This window comes from Carassius carassius, chromosome 3, assembly GCF_963082965.1.
Source record: "Carassius carassius chromosome 3, fCarCar2.1, whole genome shotgun sequence".
Taxonomy (NCBI): domain Eukaryota; kingdom Metazoa; phylum Chordata; class Actinopteri; order Cypriniformes; family Cyprinidae; genus Carassius; species Carassius carassius.
Genome location: NC_081757.1, coordinates 35,283,831 through 35,305,842, shown reverse-complemented (window position 1 = coordinate 35,305,842; position 22,012 = coordinate 35,283,831). Strand labels below are relative to the sequence as shown.

General features: G+C 35.8%; 1 protein-coding gene across 1 annotated transcript in view; it reads right to left on the bottom strand.

Annotated features, from left to right (window-relative positions):
- The window catches only part of ank2b (ankyrin 2b, neuronal), a 165,959-nt gene extending 144,662 nt beyond the window's left edge, over positions 1–21,297 (bottom strand). The window contains exon 1 of the mRNA XM_059536509.1: positions 21,086–21,297. Within this exon, the coding sequence (XP_059392492.1) occupies positions 21,086–21,172 (87 nt within the window). The 5' untranslated portion in view covers positions 21,173–21,297. The remainder of the gene's footprint in view (positions 1–21,085) is intronic.
- Positions 21,298–22,012: the final 715 nt, after the last annotated feature.

The following is a 22,012-nucleotide window of genomic DNA, read 5'->3' as shown; positions in this document are numbered from 1 at the left end:
GCACTGAGATGGTTGCAGGAAAAAAATGCTTAAAGGATTAAGTGGCTAGAAATAGTGGAGTCTTCAACTGACCCAGAATCAGATCTTAGTACAGGTATGCGACAGAAAAGCCCTCAGGGAAACACATGCTAATACACACACTGTCTGCAAAGACGATGTCCAGCGTCCAAACTTTCAGTGCAGAGGAGCATATCCACACAATTTTCTCCTATTCTCTCCACAAGACAGGGTCGACAGTATTTGCTTCTTGTCTAAAACTGGTTCAGATTAAACTTGGACAAACCTGTTAATCAAAAAAGACAAATCCACTGCAGTGGATTTGTGTGGTTTATGGGCATTAAATCTTACCAACCCTGAGCCACAATCTCTTTCAGTGATATTATGTCCTATTATGAAACAATAGTTGGTTTCACCGAGAGAAGAGAGAAAAAAAAAGAAGGCAAAGCACATTTTTATTTATTTTATTTGCATGTGTGAAATCTCTCTTTTATGAACATGATGATGTTCGTTTTGGTTTTAATGCACATATGAACGTCCATCTGCACCAGTGTTAAGGCGATAACAAAGATCAGAATCTTGTAAAACAACAACAACAATATATTAGGTGGGCCTGTCAATTTTACACATTACAGCACAAAATAATAAATAAATAAATAATGCCGTTTTAAAAATAACAACAGTAAGGAGTATGGAGTCATTCACACAGGGGTTTTTTTTTTTTTGCACCCAAAGACAACAGGATCTATCAAAGTGGAGCTTCATACAGCATATTAAACTTGATAATAAGAATGAAAAGCTAAACGCTACAGCTAGACATGACCCAGTGACCAAACACATTTGTCACCTTATCTCACCCAGTTCGTCTGGAATTTTTATTATGTATTGTGATAATGGAAATTTATTAATAAACCCACACTGACACAGAGAGAACATGCAAACTCCACACACAAAGGCCACCCATCACTGCAAGGGCTTCGAGAAGAATTGCTAAATAAAGTTGTTATTTTGGTTTTGCACACAAAAAGGAATACTCAAAGCTTCATAAAATTACAGTTCAACCACTGATGTGATGTAACATGGACTATTATAATGATGTCCGTACTACATTTCTGTGCCTTGAGTGGCAGCACCCTTGCTGTATATGCAGGGTCAGAAAGCTCTCGGATTTGATCAAACATACCTTAATTTATGTTTCAAAGATGAACAAGACTTGAGGTTTTGGAATGATATGAAGGAGAGTAATTATTGATATAATTTACATTTTGGGGTGAACTATCCCTTTAAATGTGTTGAGCTCAATATTAGAACATTTCTTGTAGTGTACAGTATCTCCGTATCTCCGTAAACTGTCAACTTGAGATTTGATTCCATGGCAAAAGATTTTTCTTTGTCATTTCTCATAACCCAAACACAAAGAGAACTCCTTAACAATGCCATGTTACAGCATCTTTCCCTAAGAAACAAGCATACTGTGTCTTTGATGGGGCTCAATAATACCACTGTCATTATTCACAATGAAAAAACAACAACTCATTTCAATGATTTATTTATTATTTTTTTAAAAAGTTATATACTAAAAGGGATGTGACATCACAGTTTCCGAGTTTATTAAGGTCTCTAAAGAGAGTCAATTTTAAAGTGCTGTGGGGAAAACCAATAGAAATGCTATACAGAGATCCTCCTACAGATTCTATTAGCCAGTGCCGTTTTGCAAACTTGGAACGAAATCAATAACAGCCCAGGGGACAAAGTGTGCTGTCGAACAGAGCAGAGCCTTATGCAACCCTTTACAGCTTGTTTCCAACACCATTCAAACTAGCTACAGGATGGATACATTAAACAATATATGCTATAAAATATATTTTGTGATAATGAACAATTCAAGATTTACAGTATTAGCATTATGAATGTGTATAATGTTCCGAAATGCTCTGAGCTGTTGTGCATGGAACAGAACAGTTTAAAGATGGTAACTATATTCCTTGCTTAAAAATATATAAAAATAAAACAGACATGTTTGTTTTAAACATCAGGCAGGGGGATCACCAAAACTAATCACCAACTAAACTAAAAGCTAATCACCATCTGAAAAGTATTCATACACATTTGAAGAAAAACAATCAGCAAAATGTCATCTGCTCCACCACACAGGTCAGTTCTGTTCCTAACCATCAGATACGAATAGTAATGCAACATAATCCCCTTTCTCAGATGAATAATTGATAAAGCCCTAAGGGGATGTATTGGTCCATTATTCAGCCTGAAGCTCACCAAAGCATGGTTCATTAAATGAGGATATGATTTCCATATTTTCAATTTTGGACTGAGACAGTGGTTTGACTTTTTATACCCTCTTTAGGGTGGCAATAAGGAATAACAACAGCATGAACAAAAGATTTATGTCTGCTTTAGAGATTTTTGACAGAAAAACTATAAATTGAGATAATATAAATATACAATAAAATGTGTTCTAAGTTAACATTTTTAAAGTTACATTTGTATTGTATGTACATTTAAAAACTTGTAAAACCTAATGTTTAAGGCCATGTCAAAACTCTACCCCATACTGTACATTAGTAACTATTTGCAATGCTTGATAATATCAAATCAAATTGCTTGTTGCTGAACATACAATTCTAGTTTAAAAGATACAGTGGGTTAGATAGTATAATGCAATGTTAATAATGTATTCTCAATATATTCTTGTTTTAAAGTAGCCTAAAATATTAACTAGACTTGCAACACCCACTGCTATGGTTTTCTGGTAGTAACCAGGGAATTGCCACTACTTCACTATTTATATATGTTGTTTTTCTAAATTTTTTGTTTGATTAATCACGGATTCCTTCTTACATCATAACCCGAGATTACCCATATGCATTTATGTACATGCATAAAAAAAGGTGCTGACTGAAGACATGCTACAGTATATAGAGAATATGTATAGCATGTAGTGTAGTGTAGCGTGTAGTATAACCATATAGTTGGTTAACGATGCTGTTAGGAAATGCACCCGCGACTGCTTCTTAGCTTGTTGTTGCTATGCGGTTGCTAGGGGAACTTATGAATGAATTTGAATTTATAAACGTATGTATTCTTATATTATAATCAAAAGACTACATACATAAACAGGTCATATTGCAGGATTTCTAATCAGATATTAAGTAAAAATCACAAAAAATTAAATAGCAAATAGCAATGTCAAATTTACTAAATGATTATTAAATTCACTTTGATGTCCAACTAGGTTTGAATTTTGACATAGACTTGATTCTCACGCTTTAAAAATCAAGAGCGAAATAAGTCTGTCAATCTTTATATAATCACATGAAGCAGGGATGAATAATCAACTGAAAGGCTTTGTAATATGCAGTAAAAAGCAATGCTCTATAAGGGGAAAAAAATATTCCTGAACAAAAATGTATTAACTAATGCGGAGACATTGTGTGGCACTGTTGAATAAAAAGACTATATAAAGGGAATGGAAAAGACATGAGTGGAGAAATGATATTCCCAAACATTAGGAGAATGTTTCCAGAATCTTAGTCAAAGATTCCAGTCTGTCACTATCTTCACTGTTTCAGCTTCAATAGCTCTTTCTTAGAGAACCGAAAGCTCATAATCGATCCTTTCTTTAACAGTAAATAGAGACTCTCTCTCTCTTCCACCCATCCCCCAAATCTACATCCTCCTCTAAATTTTAGTTCATCATTTTCATCATCATTTTTGAACACAACACTGACATTGTGATTATCTTTACAAATCTATTATATTTTGTTTTATATATATATATTTTTTATTATTTATTTACTGGTGTCGCTCCAATCGCTACCATAAAAGTGGTTTATACAACTTGAGTCATATTCAAGATTATATTAAAAAAATGATCCTCATATGTTTAATGGAATAACAGCATGTGTCATAGAACTGTTCATTTACTATTCATTTAAGTTAAAGTATCACATTTAAGGAACATAATAAATAAAAATGGATTATTATTGCTTAATTCTACTGTGACTGTTGCACAATGTTCACAATGTGCTTTGTCTTTGTGTTATCTGGGTGGCGACGAGGGAATGACTCTGGGATAAAGCAGAACTTAAACTGTAACAATCGGATTAGGAGGACAAAAGATTTGGCTGAAACAGTGAGGGGAGCAGCAGGGTTTGATGGGTAACTGGATTTCCCTCTGTCTACAAGATTCTGTAGTCAAAGCAATGGGCTTTCCAGGCCACAGGCGTACGTAGTAAGAGAACAGCTGGAAAAGGAGGAATATTGATTGTAAATTTAAAATCAATTAATTTATATTGATTCTTAGTTTCACTGAAATTACTGAGACAAGTACAGACAGGGAGAGGATGCCACAGAAAAAAAGACCAATGTAAATAAAGAGGAAATGCATGTAATTGGCAGTGTCGCCATGCATTCCATCAAATGCACTGTCATGCTTTTCTTGCATAGTTATTGTTTATGTCTGATGTAAACAAATCCTTATAATATTAAATCATTCTTTCTTTGTATGAACATTCTTATTTTGTGAAAGGATTATATGGCATATCAGTTTCAATAAATGATAAACAGCATGGGTGAGTAGTTACAGAGCAACATTTTGGCTAGGCAGTTAAAGGGTTACTTCTCCCCCAAATTAAAATTATGTAATTAATTACTCAACCTCATGTCGTTCCAAACCCGTAAGACCTTCATTCGTCTTTTTTAAGATATTTTTGATTAAATAGGAGAGCTGTCTGACCATCCATAGGCAGCAATGCACCTGAAATGTTCCCAGGTCCATAAACGTAGTAAATACATCAGTAAAACAATCCATGTAACATCAGTGGCTCAATTTCAGTTTAGCGATGCTATGAGAATATTTTTTTTAGCGCAAAGAAAACAAAATAATATAATTTACTCAACCATTCTTCTCCCCCAAGTTACGTCTTCTGCAATTTTGGAGAGTGCCCAAGAACGTATTGGACGATTTAATCAAAAACAACTTAATTTGTGTTCTGAAGATGAACGAAGGTCTTAAGGGTTTGGGGCGAGTAATTAATGACATAATTTTCATTTTTAGGTGAACTAACCCTTTAAAAAGCTAATATTTGAAATTTGCAACAAAATGTATAGCATGGCAAATCATTGGTTAATCATAAATGAAAGATATATTAAAATAGATGGCATAAAATTAATTTAAAAAACTGGTCATTGTATAAAAATAAGTGAAAAGTGAAAGAGAAATCCCAACTGCTCCCAGGGTGCTGCTGCTCACAGCTCCGGGTGTGTGTTCACAGTCTGTGTTTGTTTGTTCACTACTCACTGCTGTGTGTGTACACTTGGATGGGTGAAATGCAGAGCACAAATTTCGAGTATGGAACACCATATTTGATCACACGCCATGTCCTTTCCTTTATGTGAAGATATGATGCAGCAGCACACTTGATTAATGCCTTACACATATATAGACACTTACTGTATATTAGCACAAACACAAAATTACAACCCTCAAACCTACTGATGCGCAGTTTCTCTGGCCATTTCCAGCCCCCATCTGTCATTGCATTTCGTTTCATGTAACACCCACCACTGACCAAAAAAGCAATCTAAGTGAGAAGAAGTGTATTCAGCCAGAACAAACAACAAACTTTTACAAACGATTAAGTACAAACCACAGTAATTCTACTGACAGTTTTATTATAACTTGCAAAGACTGCATGCATGAATATATGTTTATTATTCTGAATAGTTAAAGATTTTAGTTATTCTGCTTAATGAGCGGAAAATAAAATACAACCAACATAAAAATAGACATACATTTTTTCAACAAAATATGAGTGGTGCATGTCTGTGCAAAATTCACTGTCATGATGCAAAGGTTTTGTGTGTGATCGGCAAGGTGTTGCTATGCAGATTTATCATAGGTTTCTAGGGATATAAGTTTTTACTGTCTGGTTCAAGTAAAAAAAAGCCCAACTCAATGTTGAAGACATAATAGATTTGTCTTATTGCCTAATATATATTTGGAATTTTCTTTGATTCAACAGATTGGGTTCTGATTAGAAAAGTAAAAATAGTTCAACAAGCCAAGATTTGAGATATCATTCATATAATGTCCATAGCAATACAAGTTGCACAGTTAAGAGTCTATTCAAATCGCTCCTTCAATTCATGCCACTAACATTCTCACCAAGAAAACAGCAATTTACAAGAAAATACTACAATTGCCAAGGTTCAGAAGCAGTGAGTGCTAAACATAGCCCTCTTTTCAAATTCCCTTCAGCACGGGTTGGTCTGAAACATAAGGAGTGCCTCAAAACCACAGGTACCATGGGAACAAGATAGAGAGAAAATGAATTTTGATGATAAAGCAAGAGTGAGAGACAGAGTGAGGATGAGATCGTTGTTTACTGTTTGAAAATACTTATTACAAAAATAATAAAGATGAACAATAAATCAAAAGTGAGTCTGTTTTTTAGGTATATGTAAAAAAAATTATGAAAAAGATTAAATGGAAAAACAGCAATTTGCAATTAGATAGATTAATAATGGATTATATAATCAGTTTTTAATTGGGTACATATTTAGCATTTTGCAAACAGTTGGACAGGGCACAATGGAATGAAATGTGACACATTTCAACATGGTGGCTAAAACATGGAACTCATGCTATGAGATAAAAAAGCTGTTAGACGTGACACAACAGCCTGGGTTGTCAATTTTTACATTTTTGAAATTATTTCTCCACAAAATACTTTTAGTCCAAATTGACATATGTTTGATAACTTAAAAAGAACCAGGGAGTCGTGGCCTAATGGTTAGAGAGTCAGACTCCCAATCGAAAGGTTGTGAGTTCGAGTCCCGGGCCGGCAGGAATTGTAGGTGGGGGGAGTGCATGTACAGTTCTCTCTCCACCTTCAATACCACGACTTAGGTGCCCTTGAGCAAGGCATCGAACCCCCAACTGCTCCCTGGGTGCCGCAGCATAAATGGCTGCCCACTGCTCTGGGTGTGTGCTCACAGGGTGTGTGTGTGTGTTCACTGCTCTGTGTGTGTGCATTTCGGATGGGTTAAATGCAGAGCACAAATTCTGAGTATGGGTCACCATACTTGGCTGAATGTCACTTCACTTTCACTTTAAAGGGATAGTTCACCCAAAAATTAAAATTCTTTCTTAAAATGAATTACCCTCATGTCATTCCAAACCCATAAGACCTTTGTTTATCTTCGGAACACAAAAATATTTTTTTCTTATAAAATCCGAGAGCTTTCTGACCCTGAACAGACAGCCATGAAACTAAAATGTTTCCAGGCCCAGACATAAAAGATAAGAATTGCTGAATAACGTTATTATCTTTGTTTATTACTTTTTTATTTGTGCACAAATAGTATTTTTTGCCCCTCACCTTCTATTTCCTGTCCCCATTTACTCTCTCCTACATAAATAAATAAATACATAAAATCTGGCAAAAAAAAAGGAATACAAATAGAAATCAATTAAATTCAGTTATGTAGGATTTAACACAATAAAAACTCATTAACTCGTCTAATCACCCCCACTGTGCCCCTTAGCCTAAAACTGTATTAATAATTCAAAATCATTATTAATAATGAATGCTGCTTCACGTCATTCAAAGATTTTTTTTTTCAGGATGTTGTTATCTATTTATTCACTGACAGGCATGTTTGATTTTTAAGAGATTTGGCATTTCATTCCAAATTATGATTTACTTTACAAATTAATAGTTTTTTTCTGATTATTATTGTTAACAATAAATGTAACTGTTTTGTAAAACTGTTGTTTTTCATATAAAATGAACTAAGCATGGAATGTTGTTCTGTACTAACGATTTATTCTTAATATTGCTGATATCAGTTACTACAGTTATGTTTACCACTGAACAATGCAATGAGGCCTTCCTACTTTTTATCACTGTCAATAAAATCTGTCTCTACAAAAAATACCATTGCCTACACTGACTAAAATCATGCCCACTGAGGCATTTGTAAATAAATCTTTCTTTTTCCTTCATTTTAAACACACATCAAAGGTTTTGCTATCTCTACTCATCAAGGTATCTCGTCTACATCCACATTTTTTTATGTCTTTTTATACAAAAGAGCTGTTCTTTTCAGGCAGGGGATTAAAGGGTGGGGTTTTATTATGCCTCTTTCTCTTTCCGTTTCTGCTCTTATATCTAGTCTTGTATCTGGTTTAAAAAGAACCATTCATTAATATCTCTACACTTACAATAAGCACCTTGATTTCTCAGTCTTTCTCTCATTTCTTACCCCTTCGTGTTTTATTGTCTAATCCTGTCTTCCACCCCCACCTCTCTTCAACCTACTAGATTATGGAACCATCCCCATAGAGTGACTGTTGTCTTGGTAACGGGCCCCACCCAGTCTAATTCAGAGGTGGCATCATGTACACTGAAAAATCAGGAAGAGGCTTATTCCTCGTCTCACTCAATATAATTTATCCCTAAATTCACTGTACATTCACAAACAACATAACTTGATATATACAATAGCATGTTATTTTGTTAAGATTATATATGTATTACATATAATTCTCAAGCTTTTATACCTCTAAATTAATTGAAGTGCATATTTCAAAAGATGATGCCATAATATAAAAGTGGAAATCTGCAATTAATAATGCATAAGATAAGTGTTATGAATACAACAGTTCCTTTTTTTAGATTATTATTAGACTAATCATTCTATGCACCCCCCCCCCCCCCCCCCAAAAAAAAATGAATAGCAAAGGGAGCTGCTTATTCCTACATATACAGTACACAAATTCAATATTCTCATACAATAATAAAGTTATTTTGCATTTCACAAAAACAACATTATGTCAACACTGGACCTTTTAATAAAAAGGTTACATCTCATGCTCGAGGACCCTTTTTCAACTCCTTGTTGCTGTGGTAACAGCTGAATGTCATTTCAGGAAGCGTTTCCCATCTGTGATGCCGTTCGGCATCCAGGAGACACCCCAGGCATTCAAGCAGAGACAGTATGTGTTGATCTATGGATTTTCACTGGTAAACACACCATCTTGCATCATCTTTTATATGACTTTTATATGATCTCTGGAGTAGTCCTGGAAAGCCAGTTTCCTTCAGATTTTAGCACCAATACCAAGGTTACCCATTTGTCTGTAATCTGATTGCAATTCTAAACACCTTATGTACTGTAGCTTGCTGGGTTGTGTTCGGTTAGGGTTAAATCTAAACTCAGCAGGACATTGGCACTCCATCCACAGACACCCTAAACATAGAAATCTTCTACATGATAACAATTAAAATGTTTGATTGTACAAAGTTAGCTGCCTATATGATCTGCAGGCCTCAGTGATGCTCAACGATTAGCTAATGATTACATTAAAATATATTTAGTTGAACTTCTTTTAATTGCATCAAGTAATAAAAACTGGACAAGTAAGTATAATGTGAGGCAGCTTGTAATTCAAGAGGGATTTTTTAATGATACAAAATTACTGATTTGCTGATTTTGCGTCATTTGTTTTTAAAAGACATGTCCAGTTAAAATGCAGGTATTACATTATAGGAAAGAAACAAAACATTTCTGCATTTGATGGGGTTAGGGTTATTTGATGTGCATTTCAATGTGCCTTTGAGAAAATATTAGTGGTGCTTGCCTATGCAAAACTTGCTGCCAGGATGCTTAAGTGTCTTAGGTAGATTTATGTGGTTAATTTGTTTTTTTGAGTTTGCACAGAGGCTCGATTTTTAAGTTTATGGCATTTCTTTCACTGGGAAAATCATAAATTCAGATGCTTTGGAAAGCAATAGCCAGACTCTCCTTAACAATCTGCACAATTTGATAACTTAGGGCTGCTTGATTATGATAATATGTCATAATTGTCATTTATTCCCTTGAAATTGTGATTATTAATTATGATTATCACAAATTACATTGAATGATGTTTATACCATTGTTTGGTGCAACTGCATGCCGTATTTTTTATATGAAAATAAGCTGAAAACACTTGAAGTGAAAAACTTTTAGTGCTTTTCTATAGTATTAAGCCTCAAATGTCAACTATACATAGGATTGGTTTCTTTTTTAAATTATAAAAATTATTTATATATATATATTAAAATGTTATACTAAAACTAAATTTGGGAAAAATCCTTAAGATAACTTTTAGAAAGAAAAAATGCATCTTAAGCACACGAATAAGTAGACCTTGAACAATTAATTGGCGCTTTGAACAATTACTTAATTGTGTAATCCATAATTGTAATCATGATTAGAAATTTAATTAATTGTGCAGCCCTATGATAACTGATAATTGTATCACTCATGTTCATACTGTAACACACACATACGACATGAGTGATGTGTTGTATTTATTATGTAGGCTCAAGTGTTTTCAAACCCCTCTAATTCCAACAATGGTCAACATTATTAGCGATACTCACTACAAAGCACCACTAATTATATTTCAGTGTAGTTTTTTTTTTTTTCAGGATGCTTATGGAAGAATGAGGTAATGCTCATAGGGGAATGGTCTTTGTTTGCAGAGTTGGACTTCTCATGTGTCAAACCTGATCTATATGGGCTTTGTGCACGTTCATCAGAATATGAGAACACCTTCCTCAGCAGCATCCTCATCATCTTTGAAAATATGTGACTCCGTTGAGTGCTCTATATTAAAGTTTCAATAACTCCCTGTGGATATTACCAATGATGACAAATAACCTCAGACAAAAGACTGCATACAGAGAAAGTGCTACATAAAGATAAAGACAGTAATTGTCCAGGTAACTGAGACAATGTGTTGATCACCTTCATAAGAGTATACTTTGAAAGACTACTCATTTGATTTCACACATACGCTAGGATACGTGTACAAAAACCAGAGCTGGGTAGTAACGAGTTACATTTACTTCGTTACATTTACTTGAGTAATTTTTTTGGGTAACTAATACTTTTGGAGTATATTTAAAGATGGGTAATTTCACTCTCACTTAAGTAAATTTTTGGGGTAAAATCTGTACTATTACTTCGTTACTGTGGGCGACGCTCCTCTCATTACTTTATCTTAATGCAATAAAAGTTATAAATACTTCAGTTTATTCCAAACGCACCGTCTACTTTTCTCTGGGCAATAAGCGATGCCCATTCGCAAATGATTAATTATTTTGAGTCAATTCTGTTCAAACGCTTGATCAAACCATAGACTGTATAAAAACATGGATGTAGTGTCCGTGACGTCACCTGTAGACTCCTGAAAAGCCATGAATGGAAAGCTAGCAAGAACATCAAAATAACATATTGTTATGATTTCTGAAGGATTATGTGATACTGAAGACTGGAGTAAAGGCTGATGAAATATATATATATACTCATAATAAATGTGATCTATATATTTAAATAAAAATAGACTATAGACATTCAGTATATGACCCAAAGTAAATAACTACTTGAATTACTTTTATTTTTTATTTTATTACTTTTTTTTTTAATCTTACTTTTACTTGAGTAAATATTTCTATAAGTACTTTTACTTTTCCTTGAGTACAGTATACTTTGGGCTTAAAGGGGTTAACTGATGCTAAATTCACTTTTACATGTTGTTTGAACATACATGTGTTTTGGCAGTGTGTGTACACATCTACCCTATAATGATAAAAATCCACCCAGTGTTTTTTATTTAATCCCTAAAAATAATATCATCTTTTTCAAATCATGCCATTCTAAGCTTCTTGTCTATGTGACAGCACACTTCAAAGGCCACTCCCACAATATTTGATTGACACAGCTGTTTTACTTTAGACCCGCCCTGAGTGAGTCCAACCCAAGCAGCAACCTTCCTTTGAAACCAACTTTCTCTTGAAACCAACACGGAAGTAGTCTCAGCCTCAGACATCATGCCCACAGACCGTTGGCTAAACATCTGAGGCATATAGATACAAAAGTGGAAACACTTCAGGAGTGTCGAGGTCATCATCGGATTGGTTGAATTCTATAGGATTTCCGCGAGACGTGTATGTCACTCTCGTTAACATTCCACCTGGAAGCACAGATACCGTAGCGCCAAACCCCCTCACGAAAGAAGAAAGCCATTGTATTTACGACTGTGATGATGAACACTTATCAGGATCAACTAAACGCTCAAAGGTATGTGAAATATTTAAAGTTTGCGGCATAGAATCTTTAAAATATGTCAGAGAGATTTACACACCTGTCTGTTATTGTGGCAGCTTTTCAATGCTTTGAAACGTGACAATGAACAAAACAAACTGTGTTTGACATGTCGGTCAAACGGCCTCATGAGTGGGCCTTGGCCAATGAAAGCTGCCATGAATTCCAGACCTTCAGTCTGAAGCTACGCGAGACTAACACAGAAGTGACTTGAACTGCAATTCATTGACTGGCCACTAGAGACTGGCACCAAAAGGGAGTCAGTCCCATAGACCCCCATATTAAAATGCCCAACTTCAGAGTAGTCCATGGTTTTTTTTTTTTTTTTGTCTATGGGTCGACCGCCATTTTTTCAATGCTGGAGCAGGGGCATACAAAAGAATGCCTCCATAGCGATTGAGGTGTTTTGTTGTTGGATGAAATCAGTGTTGGGAGTAACGGCGTTTAAGTATAACAGCGTTACTAACGGAGTTTAATTTTCAGTAACGGAGTAATCTAATTAATTACTTTTCCCATCTTTGCAACGCCGTTATCTTTACTGAGAATGTAAAGTGTCGCGTCACTACAATTTGGTTGAATAAAGCGCGATGTGTCATGCTTTGGCTACACGTCAGCTTCCTTGAGAGAGCTGAAGTGGGGATGATGACGCCGTTGCAAATCTGATGATGACTGGCTGGGTGGGCAGTGCCCTGCCCTGTCTCACTGCACGCTAGTGATGGGAAGTTCGTTTTTTTTTTCCGTGAACCAGTTCTTTCGAACAGTTCGATTAAATAAACCGGTTGAAAAAAACGATGCAACCGGTTCTTGACTCGAGAACGAGAATCAGCTCATCGGTGCTCAAATCGGACGCGTCCGACAGAAACGGTTCTCGGTTCAGTGTACTGGTGATCCGATGCAACCGGTTCTTGACTCGAGAACGAGAACCGCTCCAGCAGTGGGCATGTTCGTTTGTCATCTGGCTCTGCTCTGTGTTCATCTTCAGTTCTCTCTTCATAGCAGTTCAGTCAGTGTACTGTTTGAGTAAATGAATTACTCCAGGATATTGGTTTGTTTTAACTCAGAGGGAGTGTCAGCCACATTAAAAAAGTTAACAGCTTAAGTCATTTGTGGATTAATGCTTATTGGAGACGCAAACCCTTTCAAACGATTCAGTTCGATTTGGTGAACTGGTTCAACCGGTTACCTATAAAGAACCGGTTAAATCGAACGATTCGTTTGCAAATTGGATATCACTACTGCACGCTCTGACAACCACTAAACACAAGACAGTGTCAGCGATAATGGCGTTCTCGAACTGGAAGTACCGGCACTACTTCTCGTTAATTGAAATTAAAGGCAAGAATGTTTCTGTAACATGAACGCTATGCCCAGGAAAAAAGAATTTATCCACGTCTGCCTCAAGCAACCCAAATCTTATGAACCACCTTGCATCAACACATACTAACATTTTACTGTACTGAATATTTAAAAGTTGGATAGTGTTCTGTTTATTGTGCAGTAACTTAGCCCTAATATACAGTTTTGCAGATTTGCACTAATGGCCAGGTTTACCTTTGTTTCTCTTTACCCAAGTTTAAATTTGTTTGTCTTAATTTTGCAATTGATTTTATGATAATAATGAATAATATTTTCAATATTTATTTTTATATGTTTTTATTTCTATGCATATCATATGGCAGGCTGCAATCTATTGAGTTCAAATAAATACATTTTCTAAAATACTTATAGTTTTTTTATTCTTCAATCATTTAACATAAACATCTTATATACAGTATTAAAGATGTTATAGGACGTAATAGCGTTATAGAACATAAAAAATAACGTCACAGTTACTTTGCTGAGTAACTAATTACTTTTACAATGTGGTAACTGAGTTACTAACTCAATTACATTTTGGGAGAATTTGTAACTGTAACTAATTACTTTTTTAAAGTAAGATGACCAACACTGGATGTAATAATGAACATAGCAGTTGTCATTTATTCCCGACATCTGAGCTGCTGAAGATGCAGTGAATTACTTTTGTTTTGAAAGAAGTGCACCTACCAGTCTTCCTAAATTCATTTATGTTCACGCAAATCATTCATGATCCAGCTTCACTTAAAGAAATGAGTAGAAGTGAGAATTTTTGCAATCGCAAAATAATATATAATAATGTCATAATAGTAATAATAATGTGCTCGTTAGCAAGTTTCTCAGCTAAATGTGGCTTAACTAAATAGTTTCTCAGAGCATGGCTCGTCACCCCACGGAAGAGAGGGGCGGGGTGAGCAGAGCTCCTTAGCATTTAAAGGTACATGCAACGCAACAGGTTGATTTCTGCAGGGATAAAAAGGGTGCTGTTTTCCACTACCATTGAGAAATTTTAACCAAAGTATATTATAGACTTTTCATTAAGACCCTAAAGAATCATATCAATTTGTGGAAATGGCCCCTTTAAATCAGAACATGTTGGTCTTGAACATCTTGAAGTGAAAATCTGTGTGCCAAATACACTGCCTCAATCTCGAGACTGTTCCACTGACTGTTCAGGTGCCTATTGCACACAGTACCGACCTAAGGTGGAAGCATCACTTTTGAGTTTGTGAAGAAACCCCTGCCCCATCAGAATTCCACAGATCAAAGATTGAGGTCCGTTCCAGGGCAGTAAAGGGGAGCCTTTGGTCTGTTAGGACACAAAGAGGCAAACTCAGACACGGCTAAAATTTACTCTATAGTCCACAGCAGCATTTCAAGAGGAAGATCAGCTAAAGTCAAAATCATATGCCCCAACATCCTGTGAAAAGTCCTGGTGGTGAGAAAATGCTCGACCTTAGCTAAACCGAAGCTAAACTGAAGTCCTTACAAAGGCAGTTTGAAAAATCCACCCTCCAGCAATCTCCAGCGGGACACTGAGGGGGAGAAATGCAAATGATGCAGTAGGCTTCTCTCTTGGTGATGAAGAATTAGTTCACACACTCATGGGTTTTTGTAATAACAGTATATTGAATTATACATTGCATATCTGCTGTATACAAATGTTGAAGAAAACATTAAATTATGCTACAAATGTTGTACTACCTTCACCAGCTGAGGAAGTTTAACCTGCCACAGGAGCTGCTGAAACAGCTCTATTCAGCCATCATTGAGTCTGTCCTGTGTACTTCAGTAACTGTCTGGTTTGGTTCAGCTACAAAATCGGACATCAGAAGACTACAGAGAATGGTTCGGACTGCTGAAAGGATTATTGGTGCTACCCTGCCCACCCTTCAAGAACTGTATACATCCAGAGTGAGGAAAATGGCTCAGAAAATCACTCTGGAGCCCTCTCATCCAAGTTATCCCATCTTTGAACTTTTGCCATCTGGCCGGCGCTTCAGAGCCGCAAATACCAGGACAGTCAGGCACAAGAACAGTTTCTTCCCCCAGGCAATCTACCTCATGAACAGTTAAATGTTCCCCACTTAAGCAATAAAAATGAGCAATATCCTTATATTTATTTGTTATCCCTCCATCCTAGTACATCCCTGCATCTTACTCAATTCTATTCCATTATCATCTATAGCACAACTGTTTATACAAATAATTTATTTGCAATCTTGTGTTTTGTTTTGTTTTTTGTCTATGTGTTCTTGTCTCTGTGCACTGGAAGCTTTTGTCACTAAAACAAATTCCTTGTATGCGCAAGCATACTTGGCAATAAAGCTCTTTCTGATTCTGATTCTATATGGTTTCATAAAGAACCATTAAAATCTGAAGAACCTTTACGTTTCAAACCAAAGGTTCATTGTTGCGAAAGAAGGTTGTTAAAATTATAAAAAGTTGAGAAATAAATGGTTCTTTAAAGAAACTTTGACTGAATGGTTCTTTGTGGAATCAGAAATGGTTCTGTGAAGAACCTTTTAAGCACCTTTGTTTTAAACAGTGTATGTATTTCACACTTTAAGTCTGATTTTCTTAAGTAGTAAAATGCAATTTTATTGGAGGAGTTGAATCATGTAGACAACACGTTAAGTAAAAATATTAAAATGCAACAGCACATGAATATAGCAAAATGCTCCTCTTTATGGTTATTTTCTAGCTGACTGATGAGCTTATGGACACTGAATGGTTATTTTGAAGTCAATGCATATTACGTTCACAAGCGTTCACATACAACGTTTTTACAAGCTTTACGCGTTTTCCGCTGTTGTAAATACTGAATGAGCTTTTACATGAGACACTTAAAGTAAGTTGTACTGTAGGCTCTCTTATAAAATAACCTACATTTTGATGTTAATTCATGGACATTTTGTACTATAGTAGTAAAGAGAAAGATTAAATGGGTTCACTTGCTACTTGAACTGAGGCACTAAAGCAACCGCACCTGCAGCATTACAGAGCGCCAAAACTGTATGTATTGTTTGTATTTCGTTATGAATTTTGAATAATCTTAAAGCTGATACTTTGTTTATTAAAAAGGAACAAAGAACAAATGTTTTTGCGATTACTGGATGGCAAGTGCGCATCAAATAATGAAGTTCACACATTAACAGAACACAGCATAGACCTAAGATTAGGGCTGCACGATATTGGGAAAAAATAAGATTGCGATATTTTATTTTTCTGCGATATATATTGCGATATGAAATCTAATCTAATTTTTTCTTACAAACAAAAATGGGGGTGAGCACACTTACAATCTCATTTTAAATGATTTAAACATCGACACCATCGTGTCAATTGATTAATATGCGCGAGGGAGAGAGAGCAAGACAGTGCTCGTGTTGTTTGAAGACGGTGAGCGTGCGGCCGGGGCTTGCTCGCTCTCTCTCTCTCTCTCTCTCTCTCTCCCTGTGTCTCTCTCTCGCGCACATACTGCGATGTGACTATCGTGGATTCGTACATCGCGATATCGATGCTTAAACGACACATCGTGCAGCCCTACCTAAGATCTTGTTAAGAAAAAGCCATATAATTAATGATTATAAATGAGAATTGTTAACAATAATGCCAATATCCACACAGTTGCCAGCTTTACCTGTTGTAGTTTGTTGCATGAAATAGATGCTGCTTTTCCTCATGTTCACTTCTTATGTCTCTTTCTTGTCGTTCTCTCTCGCGCTGCACAACAGAGCTGCGTTTATCAGGTATGTTAGCACTGCTGCACAGCAGAGTTGAGGACTGTCTGAAACTCTTTTTTCCACTAAAACTTTTACGTGCATCGTCTCAGTTTAATACACGAAAAAATGCATTACATGCAAATTTTTAAGTTATAATATGTTAACACATAGGCCTAGTTGCCAATGGCGACTTCAGCAAAAACTTCACTCACAATTTAATATTTTTGGGCGCAAATGCAACCGTTTTAGTCGCAGTTTTGAGCCCTGTATTGTGAGTGTGTAAAGTGATAAACTATCTGTAAACTATACAACTGAAAATGAGTGCAGAATTAGTTATTTTAAGAGATGTTTTATCTGTGTGTTTTACATGGGTTCCATAAGCTATTTTGCAATGGTTTTCTAAAAGTGGCGAGAACAAAGTTGACTTGTGGTGGGGACATGTACCACCCATTCTATACACAAATTATGCTTGTACTATGAACTGTTTTTCCCTTTATTTATAGTTTTGTGTTATTTTAATTAGAATATATTTAAAGATGTTTTGTAATAGCAGTTTATTGAATTATACAGGGCATATCTGCTGTATGTAAATGCTGAATAAAACATTAAATAAAAAATCCCTTACTGTTTAAGTCCCACCCTCATCTGGTTTGATTCGAATACAAATAGACAGGTCTATAACTATTTCGCTGGCCCACACAGAATTCACAAACCCCTTGCATGTAAATTTCTATCTTTTTTGTTTTTTGTTTTCATTTTATTTTCCAGTGGTGGGGGTGGGTTCATTGCACTACAGAAAATCAGTCAAATACTCATTAGTACAGTCAGCAGAAAAACAGATGCCTGCTCAACAAATCCCTGCTTGGATTAAACTTCAATCACCCTGCGTCCTCCTTCACCACCCCATCCACCACCGCCCAAGTGGGGCTGGGATAGAAGGGGAGACATATCAATAATGCAAACATAATTGATCTTGCATGGTCCCTCATTGCCTTCCTGAGTTCGACCAAGAAAGCTAAACCACATTGCTGAATTGCTGCTAATTCAGCTCAAAGTCAGTGTTCCAGTAGCATATTACAAAACAAATTTAAAAAAGTGGTGATAAATTCCTGTGAAGATACTTAAGCTGTATAAGAAGTACCCTAATATTGTCACCCATTATTTATATTTCTTTTTAGAAAGTATATATTATTAGATGAGATACAAAAGATTAAAATTTTTTCTAAAGATTGAATTTTACATTTTTACACTTAGATTTTGTTGTTGATGTTAAACTTCAAGCAGCACTAAAAGGTTTGTGCAATAAATAATTGGCAGCTGAGCATTCAAAACCAAATTATGGATGCTTTTAAATCAAAATTGTTAACACTATAATCAACCACACCCATATTTGTTCATATGTATTTTATGGTGATATTATATTTTAATGTTTAATTGTAGTGTTATTTTATTTTTGTGGGTAATGTTGCCCCTGTTTTGGATAAATATTTGATGACTAATTTAAAATATGGGTTCTGAAGAAAAACTATTTGTGAACCATTGCCTTAATTAATTATATGTCCCTATATCTTATAAGCTTTCTCTTATCATATGAGGTGTACCAATATTATGAAGTTATGTGGGAAGCAGCAAATAATGAAAAATTCTTCTTTTACAAATCTCTAGTTGCTTTTCTTGTTTTTATTAGAACTGCTGGTGGAGGTCAAAGTCTGTGTAAAGCTATATTAAAATATGTGTTCCGAGATTTTTGTCACACAACAGAAAAAGGTGTTATTAACCACCCAGTCAAACTTGAATAATAAAAAATAAAAAAATAAAAATGCCAGGTAAATAAAATAACTTATCAAACTCTTGGAAAAATAAGCAGGACTCTCTGCTCTCAAACACTGTGGGCGTGTCCACTGTCTGCATTGAAACCACGCCCACTCGCGGGAAACCTGCCTTCTTTCTCAACTGTCAAAGATCACTACAACCTGAATGGATTCTTCATATCATTGTTTTTAGGAAATTTAAATAATGAGACTGAGCTGTTTTGTATATTGTTGCAACCAGGTAATATGCATTTGCGTAAATGGAAGGCACAGCTAGCTAGCAAAATGTAGACTGTAGTAACGAATGGTGACAGTAACTCGAGAATGAACAGGAGAACCACTGACGTATTACAAAGTAGTTATTATAGTGTTGGGGCGGGGAAGTCATGGCCTAGTGGTTCGAGAGTTTGACTCCTAAAACTAAGGTTGTAGGTTTGAGTCTTGGGCTGGCAAACCACCACTGAAGTGCCCTAGAGCAAGGCACCGAACCCCCAACTGCTCCCCAGGCGACGCAGCATAAATGACTGCCCACTGCTCTGGATGTGTGTTCACAGCTGTGTGTGTGCACTTCAGATGGGTTAAATGCAGAATTCTGAGTATGGGTCATTATACTCGGCTGTACGTATGTCGCGTCACTCACTTTTTTTCATTGGGTAATCGAGCCACTGTTTTAGCCCCACCCAAAAAAATCCTGAACATAGAATTGGTGAAAAACTGTTTTAACAGTTTAACTCCACAATTCAGTACTAATTACTTCAGAGTCTTTTTAATGTGTTTCAGCAATACATTTCTAACATTTATAATATGTTTAGAAATTGTTGTTTTTATTAAAATTAAAATTATGTTTTGGTTTCCTAAATCTCACAAACATCCTTTGCATTTTTTAAATTATTTTTAATAGCCATTATATAGTATTTTTATTAAGGACCATCAATTAGCGCCCACAAGGTAGGCTGTACAGTACTACCCTTGTGAAGACAATAACGGACACGCATGCACACACATCCACATAGGGTTCCATAAAAATCTTGTGGTAAACCATGATGTTGTTTCTTATATTGCACAGATATGTGTAGAGCCTACTCAAGCGTACACACAAAGGGCAGCGGACCCGCCCCACACTCAACGTCAGACACATGGAACAAAGGTGTTTCACATCAAGAGATGCTTAATGCTTTAGATATTATTACACTCACAATAGTCTTAATTTTACACTATTAAACACCCTAAATATGTGCTGTATATTGCATTTTCGACCATTTTTTTGTATAGATCTTTTTTTGGGGGGTTGGGGGGGCATATATTCATACAACATCTATACTGTATCATTTAGAATTGTATTTATTTATTTATTTATTTATTTATTAACGTGTGATAAGAGATTTAATTAGAACCTGCTTCAATGGAAAATAGCAATGGAGGAAACAAAAGAAAAAAAATGTAAAGGGTGGGCACCTGTCAGTCAAAAACACTGTAATCAGAAGATGAATAGAAATATAAAATTCTTGAATAGACTTCTCATGGTGTGAAGCGGGAGGAGATTTTATGAAATAACAAATAACAATAAAAATGAGAAGAAACCTGCTAAGCACTTCTCCTGAACAAACACGCCCATCTTCATCTCAACACAGATTACTCATAAAAACAAAACCATAAGCATGCCTTGAAAAATCAAGGATCCAACCCAAGGCAAAAAACAAATACAAAACATAAACATGCACAAGACTTGCCACCTGTCTATCAGCCAACCTCTTGAGAATGATATCAGGGTTGCACATTGCCATTTAAGCTGCAGTTACAAAGAAAACCAACACCTTTACTTTGTTTTTCAAATCAACAATACTTGCTCAGGTAGATCACCAACAACTACAACTCACTCAATTCCAAACTGTTCTTATGATATACACATATCAAATAAACTGTATTTAATAAATACTGGAATTTTAGCATAAACAGAATCAAGAACTTTCACAAACATTTAGATCCTCTGATACTACGTCAAGTGAAGCCTATGTTTACCTTCTTTGGCCGCCTCCTCCTTCCTCCAAGCCCATTGAGTTTGTCTGTAGCCTCCATCCTGAGATGGGACTGAGTGTCTTCATTCATTACGCTCTGAAAGGAGTCAGCGTATCACTCTTATTGGCTTTTCTGAAAAGTTAAGTACTCAATAAGTCCTTGGTTCAACCATCCAAAGAAGATCCACTCCACTCTCTGTAGTCTCCTAGTTCACAGTGATGGTAGTAACAAATAAAGAGCAAGGGACTGGAAAGGGGGAGTGGCCAAAAGAGAGAGAGAGAGAGAGAGAGAGAGAGAGAGCGACAGAAGCTGACCGCTAAAATAAGGAGGGTGATGGGTTTGGAGGGAGGAGGGAAGCACAATGGTATCACCATGGTAACATCTCCCACCAGTGTTTATTGGGAAGCACAGCCAGTCCCCGTTGCCACCCATGTGTGTGTGTGTGTGTGTGTGTGTGTGTGTGTGTGTGTGTGTGTGTGTGTGTGTGTGTGTGTGTGTGTGTGTCTATTTTTTAATATCTTCATGGCTACAAATGGAATAACAGGCTTGAAAAAGGTAAAGGGTGAAAGTCAATTTTGAATGTTAAACTATATGTATAATAGTATACCAGTCTTTGTTGTGCTGTGTTAAAATGAAACATTATATTTACTTTAACTAAAAGTGAATAAGTTTTTCATTACAGTTAGGTGAATATTATAGTTATTCAATAAAAATTACTATTTAGAATAAGAAGAACTATAAAAAGTACAAATTTGCAGATCCATTAAACAAAAACATACCCACAATAACAAACAGTAAAACCATGAAGGCAAGATTTTGTCAAAATAACCTTGGTAAACTGTGAAATGAGCTCTGTGTGATCTTTACACAGAAGAGATGCTGTTCATGTTAATGATTGCCCCTGGTCATGTCCCATTGCAACACAGCTGA